Source organism: Miscanthus floridulus, chromosome 2, assembly GCF_019320115.1.
Source record: "Miscanthus floridulus cultivar M001 chromosome 2, ASM1932011v1, whole genome shotgun sequence".
Lineage (NCBI taxonomy): Eukaryota > Viridiplantae > Streptophyta > Magnoliopsida > Poales > Poaceae > Miscanthus > Miscanthus floridulus.
In genome coordinates this window covers 33,214,698-33,239,696 of record NC_089581.1, presented here as the reverse complement: position 1 = coordinate 33,239,696, position 24,999 = coordinate 33,214,698, and the positions used below count along the sequence as shown (strand labels likewise).

The window sequence follows — 24,999 nt, the reverse complement described above, 5'->3', positions numbered from 1 at the left end:
GAGCGGGGACGACGGCTCCGGGTTTGGGTGCCCTAGGCCTAGGATGCGGAGACGGAGCCTGGCTGGCTGGCTTTGGGTTTGGGGGTAAAGATGGCAGTGGGGACCCGTGACCCGATATTGAACGGGTATTTACTTCGTTAGGGTCTAAATATAGACTAAATACACTACCCATGGGTACGTAAATGGACCAAACCCTTCACTCATCGGGTACGCGGGTATGGATATGTTCCAGCAGTCCTCGTAACTGTTTACCTATGGGTGAAAAATACCCGACCATCTGAAAGAGATCAATGCTCCGTGGTTAGACAACATATTCTGAAAAGTAATGCAGGTAGAGAGAAACAAATATGATTGTTAGTAACCTTGGTCATATTTGGTGCAAAAATCATAGCAATGTTGCGAGCATTCATCTTGTTGTAGCTTTCATTTTCTACCACATCTGCCATGAGATTGATGGCACATTCAAGCAATGCTGCTTCAACAGGAGGTATGGTACTTTCAAAATGGCTACACTCTTCTTCAGTGTTGCAGTGCATCACTTGTTCTGGAGTCAACGAGTCCAATACTCTACTTGGAAGTTCCTGAAACCATGTCTATAATCAGTAACTTCTACATTAATCATGACTAATGTAGAGGAGAAACTAAATAAAAAGGAATCTTAATTTGCAGAAGATATTATTATATGCTATTATTTGTCTAATTTTATGTGCTCTGGTTAGTGGTGGTTATTGTTGAATTGTTGATTTTTATGTGCGTGAATAAATTGTTGGCGGGTACGGGTGACCCGACGGGTATGATTTACCCGGCCAGGTATGGGTCTGGGGAAAATTCCCCACCCATGACGGGTATGGGTATTCTGACGGTACCAAATTTTTATGGCGGAGATGGGTTTGGGGTGGCCATACCCGATGAGGATTTACCCATTGCCACCCTTAGTTTGGGGTGGTATGTGCCGTTGGATCTTGCATCGTTCCGGTGAGGAGTACGCGTGGGGCACGGGTCCTGACTCGGTGACTCCTGAGCAGTTCCCATTCTCGTTTCTGATCGTGACCGCGGTCAGCCGGTCAGGTCGTCTAGTGCCATCGGGTCAGGTGAACGCATCCGATGCTTTCTCTCGACGTGCAGCTTGTTTGGGCACGTGTTGGAGACAAACTCACTCGGCTCCGTTTCGCTCCTGTGGGCCCACGTACATCTGCTCTCCATTTTGCCCTGGGGTGGGTTGCTGCGGCGGCGTGGCCAGGACCGGTGACGGTGGCGTGGCGCGTGGAGAGCTGGACGGCCGGAGTCTACGGCACGGCGCGACGTGGCACTGTGGCGGAGGAGCACAAGGAGGTGCGGGACGAAGGGTGCGCGGGGTAGGGTGGCGCGGCGCCGCTAGCCGGTGGCCGGGTGCGTCCCTAGCGCGGGCGGCGGCTAGATGAGCATGCGACCTCCAGTCGATCCATAGGTTCAAGACGCATGCATATTCGCGTTGCGGGAGGACATTTAACTTTTTGTCATCAGATGCCAGTCTTTCGTTTGCTCATTTTTACATGGACACCTATATATTTGTCATCGTAAACAGTAACACTCCTAATTTTTTGACATTTTTTCTAATGTGGCTTGCCACGCAGTCAGCTAGCGTGGCAGCGCCTCTCCTCCCACTGCTGCTTCTCTCTCCCTCCACTCGCTGACATGTGGGCCCCACCAGTCAGGTTCATCTTCAACCTCTAGCCATCGGAGAAGGCTACAAGCGTGGGGATGGGTCACCCCCACGGCGGCGGCGTAGACTGCTGCTGCCAGCTCTACGACGCGCCCGCAACCATGCACTGCGCGTCGGACGTGGCCTTCCTCTACGCCGCCTGCGATGTCAAGGTGCACGGCGCTAACTCCCTTGCATCGTGGCACCGCCGCAGTGGCCGCATGCGCCTCTTCCTTACGGTCGCGGGATCGCCGGTGCCGACGCCAGACGAGGACGGATACGAATCCACGGTGACATCCTGCGTGCCCACGACTGACTCGGCGACATCCGCGGCGGAGTCATGGGGCCCACGCGCCGGACGGGAGTGGGATCCCGAGCCCGAGCCTGGGCGTATGCGCCGAGGCAGTGCTCGAGGGGTGGGCCAAGTGGACGGGCCTCATGCCGGGGTCGGAGGCACGTCAGCGCGCCGCGCGGGTGCTCCTGGCCTACGCCCACGACCTCGCCTCCACGCGCATCGCCATGGCCGTCGCGCTGTAGCAGGAGGTGGCGGGGTGCGGTGGGATCGGCGGCAGGAGCCGGGGTGACCATGACGAGGCACTACGGCGCCTAAAGGCGTGCGCGCACGTGCCAGCGCGCTTAGGTATGTGGCCGTCATGGCCACTAGGAAGAGCGCCCATAGGAACATGGTCTCCCTCCCGCACGCATGCTCGCCCTTCTCCGGTGGCCAGATGTTGAAGATGAACCTGACTAATGGGGCCCACATGTCAGCGAGTGGAGGGAGAGGTGTTGCCACGCTGGTTGACTGCGTGGTATGCCACATCAGCAAAAATGACAAAAAATTAGGAGTGTTACTGTTTGCGATGGTAAATATGTAGGTGCCCATATAAAAATGATAAACAAAGAAGTGCCATCCGTAAGGATGGCAAAAAGTTAAATGTCCCCATTGTGGGCGTGTGGTAGCAGCCGCAAGCGCCCGGATAATGTAGGAAAAGTGAAAAAAAAGAGAAAAAGGAAAAGAAATAAATAAGGGTATTATTGACTTTTTACTCTTTTGCCTATCCGGAGAAGCTGTTTTACCAAATGGTCCATAAAAATGTCTTCACCTCCCTAAAAGAATCTGCTCATTCGTAAGAGCCGAAAACAGAGCTGTTTTTAGAGAAGCCGGAGCCCTACCAAACGGACCCCTATGACTTCTTTGGTTGAAAGCATGTATAACTTGTCGGACTAGGTAGCGTGCTCATGTGTTGCTACGAGATAGCTAATAATTTATACTAAAAACACATAAATCGTACCATAAGATAACAATACTGTAAAAATTAAATACCAACGTTAAAGTGACAATTAATCCAAAAAGCAAAGTTCATGAAATTAATAGTCACGGAGAGCACCCTTTGTTTAGGAGACATTGCAGCATTTTGTGTTGTCACAGTCACGCTTACGCTCTTTTGGACATGTGACAAGCCGGTTGATGAGACCTGATGCATATCCAGAACGTATATATCATGGAATGCCACTTTAATCAACACACGCTAGGATGGTATCTAAGCACAATTGTAATAAAAAAACACAGGTACGATTCACCAGAATCTCAGGCATTAGATACAAAAGTATACTCGTTTCATGAACAATATTGTTACCTTCCTTCAGTGTCAATGTTATCCACGTCACCGGTGCCACCAATGATGCTTAAAAGTACCAGACCATCTACAAATGTAACCATATCAAATAGAACCATTCCATAATCAAACTATGTCACTTACAGTCACCAAGCAATACTTTTATTTGCAAAATAACTCACCTGATAATTGTTGCAAGCCATTACAGTAGGTTGAGTGCCTATGAAGCCAGTCACTATTTTTGTCCCTTTCATTTGTTGTATTCTCATCTACAAGTTTAAACGTAATAAATTGTTATTAATCCATACAATACAAATTAATCCTTACAATAAGCAAACTATGTCACCACGATAATTGTGGTCGCCATCGCCACACCAATAAATACTTTTATTAGTAGAATAAGTAACATAATAGTTGCTCGGTGCCATTACTATAGGTTGAGTGCATATGGAGCCTGTCACTATTTTCGTCAGTTTGACCTGTTGTATTCCTCTCACGGTGTTTCTTGTTTCTTTCATGTCGATACAATATCGTCGACAGTCCTCCGAGGGGTATCCCACGAAGATAGATTGATCGGTAGAGATGCGTGTAATCAAGAATAAAAAGGCAACAGAGACACATGAGTTAGACAGGTTCAGGCTGTCAGTATGACGTAATACCCTACTCCTATAGTCTGTTGGATTGTATTGGCTATCGTATGATATTTCGTGAGTTTAGAGGGGGTCCCTGCCTGCCTTATATAGTTCGGAGGGCAGGGTTACAAGTCAGAAGTCGCTGGGTCCTCAGGAGCGGAGGCTGGAGTATCCCACGTCGCGACAGAGTTTGGAACAGAGAAGCCTACGGTGCCAGGGGAGCAAACAGCGCTCCCTAAAGTATCGGAGGGCGTGGTTGGACACGTTGTCCGACCACCGAGCCCCCAGGTGGTGCCTCTAGCTACGGAGGAGGACAAAGTGGAAGAGATTGAGCGTGAGGAATCATGACCTCAAGTTGTCCGAATCCTCCGCAAGCGGGGCGACGAGGTGGTGGTTGTTGAAAAGGACACCACTAGGGAGCTTAGGCGGCTAGAGTCCGCCCTTTCTAGAGTGATGAAGCAGATCAAGGTCAGTACTACGTCTGATATGCTCATCTTTGACGTTGGAGATTGTTCTTCTTCGTAATGTTGGCGCTTTTATAGGGTATTGCTCGGACCGTCGAACAACAGCGACAGCTGATCAAGAGGATGGAGCCCCTCGTCAAGGAGAATGAAAAGCTTAAGGAGGCGATGAAGCTTATGGAGAAGAATGTCTAGAGGGCCCAGCGTGAACGAGACCTTGCTGAATCCAATGCGCGGATCAGGAATACCAGAAGGGCGTCCTATCAGAGCAGCTGGCGACGGTGTCCGAGCAGTTACGGGGCAAGTCCGAGCAGCTAGAACGTAGCTCCAAGCAGCTGATGGGTCTTTTCGAGCAGCTGGAGCGTGAATCTGAGCAGCTTAGAAATGTCTCTGAGCAAAAAACAGGTATGGCATATCAGCGAATGTGCTTTATATTGTTGAAACAATCATATTGTTGCTGACAATCGTTGTGCTTGTAGAGCAAGATGCGGTGCTCGGCCAGCTACACCAAACCATCGGGCAACTCCGAGAGGAGAAGGCGAAGGAGTTAGGGTGAGTGGATAAGCTGGCCAAGGAGCTGGAAGGTGAGTACTTTATGGTCGGAGTTACTGTTAGAGTAATTTCCTTGCTTGATGGAATCTTGTAATGCCTACAGACTGCCGTCGGAGGGTCAAGGCGCAGTTTGATGTGCTGGAGCAGGAGGCCAGAACCCAACGAAGCAAGCTCGAAGTCGTAGTTGCCAGGGTCAAGCCGGTGCTCGACTGCGTCGACATGGAGATGGCTCCTCAGCCCGACGGCAGGCCGCCGCGTCCGTACACCATCATCGAGAGGTGCAAGGCGACATGGGAGAACTTCAAAAGCTTCAACTGCGACACCATCGTCATCGCCATTACACACGCCCTAGCGGTGGTTCAGTCCTGAAAGGATCAAGATGCCTAAGATGTGGGATGAATTGGGCTAATTCTAAATTTCTTTGCAATAATTAAATCATATGGTTAGCCCAATTAACCCCTTGTGCCTAGAAAATGTTTTTAATTGTTCTACCACATAAAAGACTTGCAACCTAAGTTCTAATCCTACTTTAGCATGGCAATTCTATGAATGTAAAGACAAGAATTGAATTGCTCAAAGTAAGTGCTCAAAGTAAATGCTCAAAGTAAATAGAGAAGGAGGAACGTGACGATGTTTTACCAAGGTATCGGAGAGTCGCCACTCCCCACTAGTCCTCATTGGAGCACCCGCGCAAGGGTGTAGCTCCCCCTTGATCCGCGCAAGGATCAAGTGCTCTCTACGGGTTGATTCTTCGACACTTCATCACGGTGAATCACCCACAACCGCTCACAACTCAAGTTGGGTCATCCATAAGCTCTCTGGATGATCACCAAACTCCCAATCACCACCAAGCCGTCTAGGTGATGGCGATCACCAAGAGTAACAAGCACGAACTCTCACTTGACCACGACAAGCCTAATGAGAACGGTGGATGCACACTTTGCTACTCTTGATCTTCACTAATGAGGGCTTTCTTTGGGATTCTCAAATCTCAATCACCTCACTAGGACCTTGCTCTTCTTGGCACTCTCTAAGGTGTTTCTTAGCTGTTGGAATGAGCAAAAGTACCTCCACACACGAGTAGAGGTTGTATTTATAACACCGGCTGAAAAATGAACCGTTATGTGCCTCTACGGGGTGACCGGACGCTCCGGTCATGTTGACCGGACGGACCGGTCAGTAACCCTAAACTCCAGTGGTTAAGTGTTGACCGAACACGTTCGGTCACATTTTCCCCTCACTAGAACCTTACTGATGTCGACCGGACTCTAGACCCCCAGCGTCCGGTCACTTGCTGAGCAACATCCGGTCAGTAGCTAAAACTTGATCAGTGTCCAGTCAGCATTGACCAGACACGTCCGATCAGGATTCTCCCTCTCTAGGACCTTACTGGAGTCGACCGGATGCTGGCCCTCAGCGTCCGGTGATATGATCTCACAGCGTCCGGTCACTTCCACACGCTTTCACCTTGGTCAAATGAACTGACCGGACCCTGAGCCAGCGTCCGGTCACACCGGAGCCAGCATCCGGTCAGTATTTGACCCTCCATTCACTTCCAACTCTCGATCATATATGAATGAAGTTTGCTCCATTGGATCAAAGGGCTGTTATGGAGCTACCTAGTGCTAGTTTTAACAAGTGTGCACCACACCTAACTCACTAGACTCACCTAGGTCAAGCTACTCATTCATACCTCCCTTAATAGTACGGCTAAAGGAAAAATAAAATCATAAACTAAGTGTCTCTCCAACTCCAATCGACACTTAGAACTAGTCCATCCTTAACCTTGTCGTCCATCATTTGAAAACCGAAACGATTTCCATCATAGGGGCATGACAATCATAATTGCACAATCGATCTCTATTACCATAACCTAACTTAATTGTTTCTGCAAAACACACGTTAGTCACAGTAATCACGTATTGTCATTAATCACCGAAACCCAACTAGGGGCCTAGATGCTTTCAATCTCCCCCTTTTTGGTGATTGATGACAATACTACCTCGAGTATGTGAAAGAGATGAGGTTTTTAACATGCTTGGTTCATATAAGCTTTTGACAATAAGAACAAAAGTGTTAGACAAGCTCATATGACCCAAGCCATCATGATGTACTCAAAAGATATGAAATAAACATGAGTACAAGTAATGAAGCTCATTTGCATCGGAGTAAAACATGGAAGCAAAGACAAATGAGCATAGCATAAGTGATATGACATATAAAGAATTCAAAATAGAGAGCACACATGTCATATATTACGATCACGTAGATATCACTGTCACATAGATATAGTAGTAAACATGAATGCATAATGTATCACACACATAAAAACTCCAAATGTAATAGATAAGCTAATATAATAACTAAGCCCCCCCTAGAAATGTAGCTCCCCCTAAGCCTAACATACTCGAACCCTCTCCCCTTTGGTGTCAAACACCAAAACCTAAGGGTCGGTCGGTGGGGGTGCAGCGGACGAGCCAGGCACCAAGGTACGAGGAGCGAGGTGGAACTAGGTGCCATCATCATCTGATCCAGAGCTCTGAGCTGTCTGACCCTCTGTAGCTGGAAGTGAGGCTGAAGCAGTCTAGGTCGGATTAGGAACTGGTGCTGCTATAGGCTGAGCTGGTATAACTGAAGCAACCGGCTCTGATGATGCCACTGAGGAGGGGAGCGTCTCTGTAGTCGCTGTGATAGGTGCAGCCGTAGAAGGACCTGGAACATGCGGGTATGGAGGAGTGGGCTGCCCTGTCAACTCACTGAAGGAGGCTCCAAGACTCCTAGAAACTAAAGTGTCTGGCACTAGCAGCGACGATGTCTGTGCCGATGTGAAGCTCGTCTGAAGTGGTGTGAACTACGGGGCTACCACTGGCGAAGCGAACCACTGGGACACCTGCTCTATCGGTGAAGCATACTGTGTTGGTGGCTGTCCCTAACTCTGAAGCCCACTAGGCTATAACGCTGGAGTCATTGAAGTGGTGGCAGACTGACCAAGCTAGGGCGAAGCCTGTGGCGATGGGGCCCCAATTGCTGTCACTACATGCTGCATGAGGATCTGCTGCTGATGCATAGCCTGCTGCTGCTGCTGCTGTAGAGCCTGTGTCTGCTGCTGAATAGCTAGCTGTTGTCGCTGGAACTCGTCCTGCCGAGTCTAGAATTGAGCAAATGTAGCAGTTATCTCCTGGTCCTATCGTGCCTGGTCCTGCCTCATCCGCTTAAGTATAGCAAGAAGAGTAGGGTCTGTCTGCGGGGTAGGTGGCGCTGAACTAGAGCTACCGACCTCAGCATCATGTCATCGTGGAGGCATCTGAGGAATGGGCTAGTAGTCATCATCAGAACTATCACTGTGCTCGCTCGTGACCACCCCCTCCTGCTGAGCAAGCTCCTCCTCCTCTGTAGCTGCAATACCCCTGATAATATCATCTTGCCAGGCTGCAGACTCTGGCACCTCTAGATGACGACTCGACTAGCTAGGTGCCTGTGGTGTACTATGGCGAATCATCTGAGTCAGTTTATAAGCAGAAAACTCTGTAGTGGCACCACTGTACTCAGCAATCATCTTAGGCGACCTAATTGTAACTGCTCTGTGGATAAGGAATGTGACCCCAATGAGCATAGGGTAGCTGCCTGTGACCTCTGAAGCCCTCAGCTATCGTGTCCTCCATCTCTAACAGAAGAAGATCCCAAATATAAAAAATTATCTGCTACATTAGAGAGTTGAGAAGCCATAGTTGTATCCGAGTCAATCCCTCTCTATATCCCATCCTCGGAAGTAAAGTCCTCCTCATGATAGCCTCAATCACGCGAGCAGTGGGAGTGAGATCACTGGGGTTCCTCCACGACCCCTCGCCAAAAGGCTCTGTGAAATAGTGACGAACCAAGTCCGTAGGAGGTACCATACCACCATGAGGGCGTCTGGGGGTGTGGTCTATCCATAGCACAGCTCATGGAGCCTGACTGGCTGCTCCTGAAGCCTTAGTATCTCCCTGACCCTAGTGCTCGTCAACCGGTAGTCTCTGCCTTCGAATGCAAAGTGTATAAACCTGTGATGTGGGTCAATCCAGAGTGTAGCATAAAACTATCGAACCCAAGATGAAACATACAACCCTGTCCGTTCGATCAGATCTGTCAGCCCTGGTAAATAGGATAGATACGGGCGAATGTGCTCTCCAACTGCTGCTACTATAGACTCTATGTTGCACACTCTCTGTGATCTGAAGACTACTCCACTGTTGAGATAGACATTATAGAAGTCCTCCTGCAGGGGTGTATAGAATCCCTCTGATGCTCTCTCATCCCTCCTGGGTGGAAACCACACCTCAAAGTCCACGAACCTTAGCTGCTGCACCTGCTTGGCCGTGGCGGCCCTCGGGTCAAGATGGGTCACTAGAGGCGGACCCTACGGTCGAGGCGGTGGACGAGAACCCCTCCGCTGAGTGTCTGGCCTTGGCGTGACTGGCACACGGGTACGACCAGAGCGGCGTAACTATGGCTATGGTGTCGGCTCTGTCTCCTCGGCCTGCTTGGCCTATTCACCCTCCTGAGACTGCTGTGCTGGCTGTGGCTCCTGAGTCTGCTCCGCTGCCTGTGGCTGCTGCTGTGGCTCCCCCTGAGGCTGAACCTCGTCAATGGCAACACGCCGTCCTCCAATCATGAGGGTCCCAACTGGACCACCATAAAGGCGCTCAACTCGCTCAAGTGAAGCCCTCGCCTCTGGTGAAAGCTGATCAGCAATCCAGACTCCACTGCGAGCGCCTCCTCTCTCGGCATGCTCTACGACCTCAGCAACTACGGCGGCTCTCGCTGTATCTACATCTGGATACTTGCGCTTCCTTACTGCCAACTTCTTTATCGTCTTGCCTTTTGGATCTGTAGGCTGGCGAGGCGGGGGGCTCGGATCCTCGTCACCGGGACCACCTCCGACATTCTTTGTACGAGCCATCTGATGGATCAAAGAAGAATCAACTGCCCGTAACAAAGATCAACTGTCACTTTCGAGGCTTGGCCTCATTCCGTACTCGCGAGCTTGGCCCCGAGTTAACTAACAACTGCCACTGACACCTCAACGGAACTAGCTCGCTGCACGATGGAATAGATAGGATATACAAATCAATACAATATATCTAATAGATATGAAACCCTAGGAAGGAAGCAATTTAGGTACGAAATTGAAACGCGGGCCTGCTACCTGGCGAATTCGGCGAAACGGCGAGAAGAGGAACGACGCGCGGGGAACCACCGAATCGCGAGGCAGGGTTAGGGTTCGCGATGAGCAGTGAATCGACGGCCCAGCGCTGGACGTGGACGGCTCTGCTGCTATGAAGGCATGGGGGCTCGGGCAGGGCACTGCGGCGGGGCGGGGAGCTGCTTGGAGCTAGGGCGCAGGGCGACGCAGCACGGGGACTGGCGAGCGGCGGTGGGCGGCGGCGCTGGATGGCGGCGCACGGGCGCGTGGGTGGCTGCGGCGGCGCAGGAAGATGCGGCTTGGCATGGGAAGGCGCTGCACGGCGGCGCAGGGGCGCAGGGCGGCGCGTGGTGGTACGGGGAGATGCGGGCGGCGCGCTTGGCGCAAGCAGGGCATGGCGGCTATGGCAGACGGTGGCTCGGGCAGACGGCGGCTCAGGAAGACGGTGGCTCTAGGGTTGGCAGGCGCGGTGGAATAGATCGAAGGTGCGCGACTGCTGTCGGTTATAAGAGGATTCCCCGCGGGATGAAAAAAGAAACGGAGTGAGACTCCTGAAAACGCACATTCCCCATTGACCGGATGCTTCGGTGGCAGCGACCGGACGCTACCATCTAGCATCCTATCGATTCCAGAGAGATCCAAAACCTCTGGAATCACGATCGGACGCGTCCGGTGGACACCGACCGGACGCAGCCAGAGTCCGATCAATACAGCCTTCGTCTTCTCCAAACGACCGGACGCTAAAATCCTTCTAACCAGATGCTGAAACGCAGAGTTCGGTCACTCCTTCGCAGCAAGTTCACCTCCTATGAACTGACCGGATGCTGGACTCTAGAGTCCGGTGCAGCGTCCGGTCACTCTTTCTTCAGCAAATCTTTAAAGTCCTTCGTGCTGCATATTCCCAATCAAGTCCCAACATGAATAAGATCCAAATAAACACTAATTGGGACTGATGTGAGTGACATCTCTCAAACCCTCAAGTTTTTCAAAAATATTTTGCCTTAGGCTATAAATCTTTTTAAGAAAATACAAAATAGGCAATACGAGGGCAAATTAAGATAAACAACAAACAACAATCATGCATATACAATGCAATACTTAAAAGTAAATCTAGTTGCTTGTCAAGTTTGATCCATGTTAAGCTTCTTCGCACGCTTTTCGGCGGTTATCTTAACCATGTTAGACAAGCCCTATATGCATTACCAAAGATTTAAACATGTTGTATTTTACAATGCAATGCAAGGGACAACACAAGCCCATCTTTTAGTAAAGTTGCTAAAATCAAGAACATTGAGCTCATTCCGTAATCTACAAAATGTTGCCTTATCTAGCGGTTTAGTGAAGATATCCGCCAATTGATCCTCGGTCCTTACACCTTCTAGTGATATATCATTTTTAGCAACATAATCTCTAAGAAAGTGATGACGGATATCTATGTGCTTTGTGCGAGAGTGTTGAACCGGATTATTTGCAAGTTTTACCGCACTTTCATTGTCGCACAAAAGAGGTACTCTATTTAGAACTACACCATAGTCTAGCAAAGTTTATTTCATGTAAAGTATTTGCGCACAACAAGCACCCGCGTCAATGTATTCCGCTTCGACGATGGACAAAGCCACACTATTTTGTTTCTTGGAGGACCAAGACACAAGTTATCTACCAAGCAAATGGCATCCTCTGGATGTGCTCTTTCTATCAACTTTGCAATCGGCATAATCCGAATCAGAATAGTCAACTAATTCAAATATAGCTCCTTTGGGATACCAAAGGCCAATGCTTAGTGTGTGCTTAAGATACCTAAAGATTCTTTTTACGGCAATTAAATAAGTTTCCTTAGGATTAGCTTGAAATCTATCACACATACACACACTAAACATGATGTCGGGTCTAGATGCGGTCAAGTATAACAAGCTACCAATCATAGAGCGGTAGATAGTTTGATCAACCGGGTTACCTTCCTCATCTAGGTCGAGATGTCTATTAGTTGGCATTGGTGTCTTGATTGGCTTACATTCATCCATCTTGAATCTCTTAAGAAGATCATTAGTACATTTCTCTTAAGAGATGAAAATCCCTTCTCTCATTTGCTTGACTTGAAAACCAAGAAAGAATATAAGCTCTCTAATCATTGACATCTTGAATTCCTTCGACATCAATTCACCAAACTCTTTGCATGAATCTTCATTTGATGATCCAAAGATGATATCATCAACATACACTTGACAAATGAAGATATGCCCATCAAGCTTCTTGGTAAATAGTGTGGTATCGACCTTCCCAATGATGAAGCCCTTCTCAATGAGGAAGTCCCGAAGACACTCTTACCAAGCTCTTGGAGCTTGCTTAAGCCCATATAATGCCTTGGACAACCTATAAACATGATTAGGATATCTAAGGTCTTCAAACCCGGGAGGTTGATCAACATAGACTAGTTCATTAATAAAGCCATTTAAAAATGCATTTTTCACATCCATTTGATAAAGTTTTATTTCATGATGTGATGCATATGCAAGGAGGATACGGATGGCTTCTAATCTTGCAACCGGTGCAAAGGTCTCTCCAAAATCCAAACCTTCAACTTGAGAGAACCCCTTTGCCACTAGTCTTGCCTTGTTCCTCACAACAACACCTTGACCATCTTGCTTGTTTCGGAACACCCACTTTGTTCCAATGACTCTTGCACCTTTTGGCCGCTCTTCAAGAGTCCAAACTTCATTGCGGGTGAAGTTGTTCAACTCTTCATGCATTGCATTTATCCAATCCAGATGTTGAAGAGCTTCTTCTACCTTAGTAGGCTCAAAGCAAGAGATAAAAGAGTGATGAGCAATAAATGAAGCAAGTTTTTTATAATCGAGTCATTACACCCTTTGATGGACTCCCTATGATGAGATCTTGTGGATGATCTTGAAGTAGAGGTGTATTCCTTCTATTGACCACTTGAGGGGGAGGTTGTGGAGCATTAACATCTTATGCTTGTACCACCATTTATTCATGGGAGACATGAGTATCTTGATTTTCTACTCTCTCATCCTTATCACCATCTTATGGCACACTTGATGAAGAAGGTGGATCAATCACTTGTACATCATCTTCATCATCTTTAGGCTTGATGTCTCCAACTAGAATATTCTTCATAGCCTCCCTCGATGGTTCATCACCTACATCATCAAGATTCTCAAGTGCTCCTTGAAAGCCGTTAGATTTATCAAATTCCACATAATATGTTTCTTCAACCAAGCCGGTGGCATGATTAAATACTCTATATGCTTTGAACTTTGATGAGCAACCAACAAGAAAACAAATATCATAACGTCTTTAAAACTTCCCTAGGTGTTGCTTCTTATAGATGTAGCATTTGCAACCAAACACCATAAAGAAGGAGACGTCCGACTTCTTCCCATTGAGCAACTTATAAGGTGTCTTGCCAAGGAACTTTTGAAGGAATAGACGGTTGGATGCATAGCATGCGGTGTTGATTGCTTCCGCCCATAGAGCTTCGAGGGTGTTGTACTCATCAAGCATTGTTCTTGCAAAAGTGATCAATGTCCGGTTCTTCCTCTCAACTACACCATTTTGTTGAGGAGTATATGTTGCGGAGACTTCATGCTTGATCCCAACTTCATCACAATAGGCTTCTATGTTTGTGTTGTCAAATTTCTTCCCATTGTCACTTCTTATCTTCTTAAGCTTCACTTCAAATTCATTTTGTGCTCTCTTGGCAAACTTCTTGAAGCAAGATGCAACTTTGGATTTGTCATGAAGGAAGAATACCCATGTGTACCTTAAATAATCATCAACAATCACAAGACAATAAAGATTTTCTCCCAAAATCTTATATGTTGTTGGTCCAAATAAATCCATATGAAGGAGTTCTAGCACTCTTGCGGTTGACATGAAAGCTTTTGTTGGATGGGTATTTGCAACTTGCTTGCCGGCTTGACATGCACTACAAAGCTTGTCCTTCTCAAACTTCACATCCTTCAACCCTCTCACCAAATCATTCTTCATTAGCTTCATGAGTGAGCTCATCCCAACATGAGCAAGCCTTCTATGTCATAGCCATCCAAGTGTTGTTTTGGTGAATAGACATGTCTTCAAGTTTGCATCTTCGGAGGTGAAGTCCACTAGATATAGATTATTGTATCTAAATCCTTTGAATATCACATGATCATCATCCTTCTTAGATACAACAACCTCCTTCTCGGTAAACAAGCATTGGAAGCCAAGATCACATAATTGTCCAACGGATAGCAAGTTGAAACTCAATGAAGCAACATATAGCACATTGGAGATGGAATGATCATTTGATATAGCCACTTTGCCCAATCCTTTGACCTTGCCCTTTGAGTTATCTCCAAATATGATTCTTTCTTGTTCATCTACTTCTTCATCTAGTGAGGTGAACATATGAGGATCATCGGTCATATGTTGTGTGCAACCACTATCAATTAACCCAATGACTTTCACCGGTCTTGTAGTTCACCTACACATAAGAGATCAAGCTTTAGGAACCCAAACTTGTTGAGAGCCCTTCACCTTCTCAACAAGTGACTTTGCAACCTAAATTTTCTTAGGCCTATTCTTGTTGAAAGGACCTAAGAACATCACTTTCATCTTTCCACTAGAATCCTTTCTAAGCATGTAGTGAGCATTGAAGGCAAAATATCTAGCATGCTTGGGCAAGGGTTGTGGTGGTGGAGTTTGACACTCATGAGCAAAATGGCCTTCTTGTCCACACTCAAAACATCTCTTTGGCTTTGGCTTGGACTTATGTTGTTGTTGAGCTTGAGCCTTCTTCTCTTGATTTGCCAAGTACCCAATGTCACTTCTATCTATCTTCATGACGGTGTTTATTAGTAGCTCACTTTGAAGATACTTGCCTCTAGTGAACTTGCTCAATCCAATCTTAAGATGCTCTTTCTCCAACTTGAGCTTCTTGTTTTCTTCTTTGAGAGCATCATTGTTTTTCTCTTCCTTGAGCTTCTTGTTCTCATCTTTGAGCTTCTTATTCTCAAGGATCAAACCATCATCATGAACAATAGTTTCTAGCACAATAGACTTGGTGGTTTTGAGTTCTTCAAGATCTTTCTTGAGCTTTGCATTGTCATTCTTGAGCTTGACAAACTCATCATAATCATCGGCTTCAACCACTTGCTTGCCCTTGCTACTAGAACTTTACTCAATGCTCTCAATAATCAAGTCATCACATGATGTAGCTATATCAATCTTAACAACATTGTTAGTAGCATCATGTGGCTCATTGGATAGAAATTCTTGAGCAATAACAAGATTATCATGATTGACCTTAAGAGTGGTATATTCTTCTCTTAGCTTGTTGTGGCTAGTGATGAGCTCATTATGTGTCCTCTCAAGTTTATCATGTTTATCTTTAAGCTCTTTCTTAAAAGATTTGAGCTCCTTGAGTTTGGATGATATAGCATCATTAGCTTCTCTAATCTCAACACTAGCCTTTTTGGCTATATCACATTTTGCTAAAAGTGCATCATTTTTAGCCTCTAGCTTTTCATTTTTAGCTCTAGTTTTTATAATGATCTTAGTGTATTGTTTTAGCAATCTAGCAAGATCATCATAAGAAGGTGATTCATATTCATCATCATCACTATCGCTATCATCATCACTAGCATGCTCATCATCACTACTATCATCATTGTTCGATACCTTGTGGTCACCCTTGGCCATAAGGCATAGATGTGTAGAGGATGATGGCGGTGGTGGCGATGAAGATGATGAAGACTTGATAACAATTGTGGCCACCTTCTCGTTGTCACTATCATCATCGGATGAGGCACTAGATGAATCAATGTCCGTGAGCCAATCACCGACAATGTATGTCTTTCCACTCTTCTTCTTCTTGTGGAAGTCCCTCTTCTTGCCATCTCTATTCTTGTATGGCTTGTTCTTCTTCTCTTCTTCTTCTTCATTACTTGAGTCATCTTTGTTGCCCTTGTATTTATTCTTGAACTTGTCTTTCTTCGGCTTAGTGTATTGGTGTGCTAGATGACCAAGTTCTCCACAATTGAAGCAATCAATCTCGGAGATTGGCTTCCTTCTAGAGCTAGTGAAGAACTTCACCTTGCCATCAAACTTGATGCCACTCTTGTTGAGCTTCTTTAGCATCTTGACGATCTTCTTCACCATGAGAGCAAGACTTTCATCATCAACTTCATCATCACTTGAGCTCTTATACTCAAGTCTTGCTTTACCCTTCTCTTGACTAGCTTTGAATGCTAAGTCCTTATCTTTATTCTTTGTAGAGGATGAGCCATCTTGAGGTGTGATGTGCATGTACATCTCATGAGCATTGATCTTTCCCAAGATTTGTGTCGGTGTAGCGGTGGAAAGATCACCTTGATGTAGCACGGTCACAATATGCCTATATTTGTCAATGGGGAGGACACTCAATCTTAACAACAGCGTTAGTAGCATCATGTGGCTCATTGGATAGAAATTCTTGAGCAATAACAAGATTATCATGATTGACCTTAAGAGTGGTATATTCTTCTCTTAGCTTGTTGTGGCTAGTGATGAGCTCATTATGTGTCATCTCAAGTTTATCATGTTTATCTTTAAGCTCTTTCTTAAAAGATTTGAGCTCCTTGAGTTTGGATGATATAGCATCATTAGCTTCTCTAATCTCAACACTAGCCTTTTTGGCTATATCACATTTTGCTAAAAGTGCATCATTTTTAGCCTCTAGCTTTTCATTTTTAGCTCTAGTTTTTATAATGATCTTAGTGTATTGTTTTAGCAATCTAGCAAGATCATCATAAGAAGGTGATTCATATTCATCATCATCACTATCGCTATCATCATCACTAGCATGCTCATCATCACTACTATCATCATTGTTCGATACCTTGTGGTCACCCTTGGCCATAAGGCATAGATGTGTAGAGGATGATGGCGGTGGTGGCGATGAAGATGATGAAGACTTGATAACAATTGTGGCCACCTTCTCGTTGTCACTATCATCATCGGATGAGGCACTAGATGAATCAATGTCCGTGAGCCAATCACCAACAATGTATGTCTTTCCACTCTTCTTCTTCTTGTGGATGTCCCTCTTCTTGCCATCTCTATTCTTGTATGGCTTGTTCTTCTTCTCTTCTTCTTCTTCTTCATTACTTGAGTCATCTTTGTTGCCCTTGTATTTATTCTTGAACTTGTCTTTCTTCGGCTTAGTGTATTGGTGTGCTAGATGACCAAGTTCTCCACAATTGAAGCAATCAATCTCGGAGATTGGCTTCCTTCTAGAGCTAGTGAAGAACTTCTTTTTGCCATCAAACTTGATGCCACTCTTGTTGAGCTTCTTTAGCATCTTGACGATCTTCTTCACCATGAGAGCAAGACTTTCATCATCAACTTCATCATCACTTGAGCTCTTATACTCAAGTCTTGCTTTACCCTTCTCTTGACTAGCTTTGAATGCTAAGTCCTTATCTTTATTCTTTGTAGAGGATGAGCCATCTTGAGGTGTGATGTGCATGTACATCTCATGAGCATTGATCTTTCCCAAGATTTGTGTCGGTGTAGCGGTGGAAAGATCACCTTGATGTAGCACGGTCACAATATGCCTATATTTGTCAATGGGGAGGACACTCAACATCTTTCTTACAACATCGAATGGTTGCATTTGAGTGAGTCCAAGCCCATTAACTTCCTCTACAAGAACATTCAAACGTGAATACATTTCATTAGCACATTCTTTAGGAAGCATTTCAAAAGAATTGAGCTTTTTCATGATAAGATGATAGCGTTCCTCATGCTCACTCTTAGTTCTCTCATGGAGCACACAAACGTCCGACCATAGTGCATGTGCGTCTTTGTGGTTCCTCACCCGATTGAACACATCTTTGCAAATGCCTCTAAAGATGGTGTTTCTAACCTTTGCATTCCACTTCTCGTAATTCACCTCATCGCCTTGTAGGTGAGTAGCATCCTGAGGTTTTGGGAAGCCTTGTGAGGCGGCTCTAAGAATACCAACATCTAGAACTTCTAGATAAGCATCCATGCGAATTTTCCAATAAGGAAAATCATCTCCCTCAGAGATAGGAGGAGGTCCATCCCCGTGAGACATCTTGCTCTGGGTGGTTAAGCCTAAATACATAAGCATGAGGCTCTGATACCAATTGAAAGGATCAAGATGCCCAAGAGGGGGGGTGAATTGGGCTAATTCTAAATTTATTTGCAATAATTAAATCCTATAGTTAGCCCAATTAACCCCTTGTGTCTAGAAAGTGTTTCTAATTGTTCTACCGCACAAAAGACTTGCAACCTAAGTTCCAATCCTACTTTAGCATGGCAATTCTATGAATGTAAAGACAAGAATTGAATTACTCAAAGTAAGTGCTCAAAGTAAATGCTCAAAGTAAATAGAGAAGGAGGAACGCGGCGATGTTTTGCCGAAGTATCAGAGAGTCGCCACTCCCCACTAGTCCTCATTGGAGCACCCGCGTAAGGGTGTAGCTCCCCCTTGATCCACGCAAGGATCAAGTGCTCTCTACGGGTTGATTATTCGACACTTCATCACGGTGAATCACCCACAACCGCTCACAACTCGAGTTGGGTCATCCACAAGCTCTCCGGATGATCACCAAGCTCCTAATCACCACCAAGCCATCTAGGTGATGGCGATCACTAAGAGTAACAAGCACGAACTCTCACTTGACCACGACAAGCCTAATGAGAACGGTGGATGCACACTTTGCTACTATTGATCTTCACTAATGAGGGCTCTCTTTGGGATTCTCAAATCTCAATCACCTCACTAGGACCTTGCTCTTCTTGGCACTCTCTAAGGTGTTTCTCAGCTGTTGGAATGAGCAAAAGTACCCCCACACATGAGTAGAGGTTGTATTTATAACACCGGCTGAAAAACGAACCGTTATGTGCCTCTACGGGGTGACCGGACGCTCCGGTCATGTTGACCGGACGCACCGGTCAGTAACCCTAAACTCCAGTGGTTAAGTGTTGACTGGACGCTGGCCAGCATCCGGTCATGTTTTCCCCTCACTGGAACCTTACTGATGTCGACCGGACTCTGGACCCCTAGTGTCTGGTCACTTGCTGAGCAGTGTCCGGTCAGTAGCCGAAACCTGATCAGCGTCCGATCAGCATTGACCGGACACGTCCGACCAGGATTCTCCCTCTCTGGGACCTTACTGGAGTCGACCGGACACTGACCCTCAGCGTCCGGTGATATGACCTCGCAGCGTCCGGTCACTTCCAGACGCTTTCACCTTGGTCAAATGAACTGACCGGACCCTAAGCCAGCGTCCGGTCACACCGGAGCCAGCGTCCGATCAGTATTTGATCCTCCATTCACTTCCAACTCTCGATCATATGTGAATGAAGTTTGCTCCATTGGATCAAAGGGCTGTTATGGAGCTACCTAGTGCTAGTTTTAACAAGTGTAGGACCGTAACCCCTGGAGTTTCCCGAGCAGCCTCCGATAGATCTAGATCGAAGAGTGGTCGACGCTGAACCAGAGTGGTCAGAACGGATTCTGTGATGGAGAAGCAATCGACGAGCTTTTGGCTGACCTAATCGATGGATGCGATCAGATCATCGTTGTTGATTCGCCTCCTCTAGTAGCAGGGGAGCGGGCGGCGAGTTGTCGGCGAAGACGACCTCGAAGGCGGTTCTAAGATCGGATCTACAGTCACAGGTGTTGGGGTGATCGGCGTAGAATCGATCTGCATCGGCTCAATGAGCTCTCCGACTCCATCAGCGTTGATGATCCACGAGATCGATCCGACCGTGAAGATCTGGCCGGGCTGTGGGAAGGACGAAGAGCTTGCGGAATGTACCATCTTGTTCGATATGGAAACATCACGCACACCCCTACCTTATGCGCCAATTGTTGATAGAATATCATCGGCAGTCCTCCAAGGGGTATCCCACGAAGGTAGATTGATCGGCAGAGATACGTGTAATTGAGAATAAGAAGACAATAGAGACACACGAGTTAGACAGGTTCAGGCCGTCAGTATGACGTAATACCCTACTCCTGTGGTCTATTGGATTGTATTGGCTATCGTATGATATTGCGTGAGTTTGGAGGGGGTCCCTGCCCGTCTTATATAGTCCCGGGGCAGGGTTACAAGTTGGTTAGATCTAGGAGATAACCGAAAAATAATAACAGATTACAGGAATCATGAGATCGTACGTATCCTAACAGATCTCGTAGTAGCTTCAAGATATCTTTCCGGTGTCTTGCAGGAGACGCCGAGCAGCGTCGTGCCCCGCAAGGCTTCGTCTTGTGGGCTGGGCCACCCCTGGGGGCGCAGCCCATGTGGTCTGCCGTGGGTACCCGGCCCCCTACATTTCACCACTCTTTTTATCAGACATTGTTGCATACCATTCTCTCCCTCTACCTCTCCTGCTCATTAGGATCCCCATCTAGTGGCACCAACCCCGGTCGGGTATGATTCCCTTCAATAATGGCGAGGAGTTGCAAACATATGAACATAGATATGTAGGTTATGTAAAAGTTTATATACCTCTATGTTGTATTTGTAAGGTCCCCCAAAGGTACCCGATCACCGATTGGCCTTGGTGTGTCCATCAACACTACCTGTCACATATCTCTCACAACATGTAGTACACTGGATAACTTTGGCAAAAGTCGAATTGAGAAAGCATGTTTGGAGGCTATCTGCTATGACAGGTAGAACTCAGAAAGAAAGACAACTGCAAGTCATGAAGAAGCACAACTGCACGAGCAACAAAAAAGGTGGGTGCTCATCAGAAAAGGATAGCAACTTCCAGCAGGTGTTTCACATAATGTGAGAAGCTAATTTCTTTTTTCTTTCTTGATAATTATTTTCTCTATTTTTGAAACTCCTATACAACCTTTTTTTTACAATTTTCTCTCTATTTTAGAAGATGATCTATAATAAAGCCTGTTTCATTTGCTGGTGCAACAAAGAATCTAATTCTTTTAGTTTTCTCGGCAACCAACCTGATAAATTCAGCCAGTATGTGATGATGGATGTATGCACTATTTAGCATTCAGTTAGCTAACTATATGGGCCATACAGATTCTAAAAAGTAGTCGCAAACAAATCATGTCTATGATTACCTGGGACAGATGAACAACCAATCGGAAAGCTTCACAACTTCTATGATGCTTAGACTTGTCAGAGGAAAACCTTGGTTCCAATAGATTGCAAAAATAGTGATATCAGAATGGATTGATCTTGTGTTTTGACAAGAAGACAATTGATTGTGAGTCAATAAGGCAATTCTGGTTTGCAAATGGTAAGAAGACAACCATATGACTGCATGTGACTTTGTTGGATTAATCCAAAGTTTCTAGATAAAGAAAAGATTAAATGGCCAAACCAGAATAATGCAATTAGCACTTAAAGGCTATGAAAATCAGTATTGAAATCAAAGATGTCTCAAAGAAAAGAAAAATAATTAATGCCTTTTCTTTCTTCAGGACCTCAAAAGGGATGAGCTGTAAAAACTATCCCTGAGATAAGAAAAAAAATTATCATATACATAACCCAAAAAAATAATTAATGCCTTTTCATTCTTGATGCATTGAATTTTAACATTTTATTTTTTAATTACCATAAACTTTAAATATTCTGAATTTAAACTCAAGGTTTTGTGTAGGATCTATACATCAACACTGAATTATAGACACAAAAAAGAATAGTAGACCAGGCTTATGCACAAGCATGTATAAATCATCTGAAGCTGCAAACCACTCCTCTGAAACCAATCGGAATGTTCCATATTTATGCATTTGCAAAGTTACAGCAACTCTGGTTTCTCATGCAAAACAACTAAAACATGCACACAGGTAGGCACCAGATTCAGGTAAAAGTGGTGCACGGCAGCAATGTTCTCGCTTTCATTTTTACTAAACCACAAGTAAATGAAACTACAATAGGGCAGCACCTGTGTATATTCTAGCAGCCATGGCAAATACTTCTCTTATGTACAACATGTAAGCAAAAACAATTTATTGTTTCCTTAAGGTTTGATGAAGCCGATACAACATGGTACTGCAGGACTCCTAAATCTTACTCATACTCTCAGATTTCAATGGCAAATGGAGACTACTGATTACCATTATTCCTATTCGTCCGGAAAGAAAGGTGTTTATAAACCAATAGAACCATGGTCCTTTCCTTCAGTAAAAAAACCATAGAGATTAAACAAAAACTATTTTTGATGAAAGCTATACATGAGTAGACAAAAAACAATAAGTAACTAATGCTCAAAATTCAGAGCTTCTGCTTTTATGCAAATCAGAGAGTACCTTAATTTTGGATTGGAACAGTGCTTTACTATATGTGTTTTTTGCTTAAAAAGGAAGGGGGGGGGGGGGGGGGGGGGGCTGCTACCTTCTTGTTCAGAGATTACAAATGCAGTCATACACTATTTTTGTGATTGATGGATGGAATCAATCAATGCACAACCGCAGTAGTAGTTACATGATATAAAATTCAGAAAAATGTATCATAAGTAGTCAAGCTGTACTCCTGATCTCACAAAATTACTACCAAAATCATAAGTACCTTGAGAGGTAGATTTCCGTTCCACTCGCAGTAATCGGCGTGAGCTCCTAGTAAAGATCAGGTGTAGTTTGTGTCATCACCTAGGCGCAAACGAGGCCACATATTACTCAGAACTATGTATAAAAATAAGCCTGCACAGTTTGAAAAATCTAAAACAAGGCCTTTCATTAGAACCAATCTATGAGGGAATTCAGATACTTTGCACATGCCAACAAAAAATATTTAAATAGGAATGAGGACAAATAGCAAGTCTGGTGCTGGACAAAAAAACATGCAATTTTCTGATCATGGGCAGCACTTGCAAGAAACTGGCCACTGACTGAGATGGAGAGCTTCAGCTGCATATACTGAACCTTCACATGAACAGGTCTGAAATCTTTTTCCATGACATACACAGATGCAATAGATTAACTGCTTGTTCCTAGAACTAATCAAGTTCAAGCTCTGTTTTAACAAACAACCCTCAATTCAGAAAATCATTCTCAATCCACCAAAGCAGTACTGAATCCAAATCCAAACCCCAACTGACTCCCCACGCAATCTGTCAGCTACAAAACGAGAGCTCCCATGCGCCATCTCCATGCCTACAGTTTTCAGTTAGCATGCAAGTAGCTAAACAATTACACTCGCCTAGTAGGACCATATGCAATGGCTCTTCATAAAGTTAGAGAGTTAAGTAGTGCTGGAGTCATGGTGGTCACTAGCAGTACTTCTTTTCAGTAGTAGGTTGATTTTTAGGCGTACAGCACAGCCATGGCTAAACAAACAGGCGAGGTGCATCTATAAACATAATAACAAAATGTTTACTTATTTACATGGCATATAAAATTAGCTAGGATTGTAAGAGGTGAAGGAAAAGGTTCAGAGCCACACTAATCAATTGACTGTATATTAATTTTTTGTTTGGAGGCAACAGGCAAGGGCGTTGTGCAATGGTTCAGTAATCACCTCATCTACTGATATTTATATGGTTCCATCTACCGTCAATACATGTAGAATATGACTTCTAAGATCATTGAAGGATTACCTGACTATCGGCAGTGATCGGAGGTATCCGTGAGTAGCCGACCTTGGTAGATGCAAGCCTGAAATGCCGCAAGACTTTTGTAAAAATCTAAAACTATGAATCTCATCAAACTAAATGATGAAAAGCCTGCTACATATAATTGGATGCCCAAACCGCAGATTATCTGATGGCAAACTGAAGATTCAAAAGACACCTACATGGCACTAGCACGCTCTTAAGCATTGATCTTAAAAGAGCGGCACGCTCATATATTATGAATAGAAAACAAGCATCGATCCTAGAAGAGCATGCTTGAACCAGACAGAAATTAAAGCCTGCTACGTATAATTGAATGCCTGTCAGTTTGCAAACGATGAAGAGTGTGCTTGTACATAGCTCATATATCTGATATTTTTCAGTCATGATCTAATATATATTGAAACAGCCAGGACCTTTGAGTCGTATTGAATCATATATTAGTTCATTGTTACCATGGACCTCGTTCATGGTCGACTGACTGAAGAAGAATATCAAATTGCGTGCTGCAGAACGAGTACCTGTTTATCATTCAGAATATGATGAAATCATAAACCACACCAGCTGATTTCTAACTACGGCACAACACACTTGCTTTGGATGCCAATCAATCTACTCGCTCAAAGTGCAGGCACACAGAGCAAAACAAAGGCACAACACTGAATATTAAGCGTTGATCAACAATCAAACAATTTGCGGATAGAATTTGCTGATGAAATCGACCATGGAACCACTTCTGGATCCAATTGCTGGACCATGAACAGTAGGCAGGAGGGAAAATAACTCAGAATGTTAGTGGCAAAAAACACAGCAGTTGGAGACAGATGACGAGACATATCTCCTGCTGCCTGCTAGGCTGTTGCTCGGCGCTCAGCCGCTTGCTAGTCGCAAACACTGGTGGCCGCTCACAAGTCACGGTCGCCGATGCTGGTAGCCGCGGCCGCCGCTGCAGCGCTGCTGCCATCATGGTGTCGCCTGAGTTCCAATCACACGTGCGCTAAAAATATGAAGTCTGAAGGAGTGAAGGGGCACGGCGGCCGCACCGTACGGAAGAAGATGAAGCGACTTGGGCCACAGGAACCAGCCTTTAGCTCCGCAACTGGCGGGCGAGGGCGGCCGCGGCTAGCGACAGCGAGGGCGACGGTACAGCGGACTGCAGGCTCGTTGGGCTCAGCGGACTGCAGGGCGAGGGCGGTGCTGGCGGCGCCGATGGACGCGGTTGCTGCGTGAGTTAACTATCTGGAATGAAGGATCAGGAAGTAATGGATCGTGATTG

General features: G+C 45.5%; 1 protein-coding gene across 8 annotated transcripts; it reads right to left on the bottom strand.

The window, feature by feature from the left end:
- Window positions 1-445: 445 nt before the first annotated feature.
- On the bottom strand, window positions 446-24,974 carry LOC136521313 (uncharacterized). Of its 8 annotated transcripts, XR_010775526.1 has the most exons (10): window positions 24,767-24,974; window positions 24,179-24,677; window positions 23,709-23,766; window positions 22,682-22,728; window positions 21,229-21,298; window positions 20,648-20,721; window positions 3,480-3,566; window positions 3,319-3,385; window positions 3,070-3,156; window positions 446-581 (listed from the first exon to the last, which is right to left on the bottom strand). XR_010775526.1 is itself a non-coding variant. In XM_066515052.1 (7 exons), exons 2-6 carry the CDS (start codon window positions 24,253-24,255, stop codon window positions 20,650-20,652), a joined length of 324 nt encoding a protein of 107 aa, XP_066371149.1. In that variant the 5' UTR covers window positions 24,256-24,677; window positions 24,767-24,974; the 3' UTR covers window positions 17,713-17,807; window positions 20,648-20,649. The 8 variants fall into 8 exon arrangements, 5 of the variants coding, with proteins under 5 accessions (XP_066371149.1, XP_066371140.1, XP_066371131.1 ...); XR_010775527.1 differs by lacking the exons at window positions 446-581; window positions 3,070-3,156 and having other exon boundaries at window positions 3,297-3,385; XM_066515052.1 differs by lacking the exons at window positions 446-581; window positions 3,070-3,156; window positions 3,319-3,385; window positions 3,480-3,566 and adding an exon at window positions 17,713-17,807.
- Window positions 24,975-24,999: the final 25 nt, after the last annotated feature.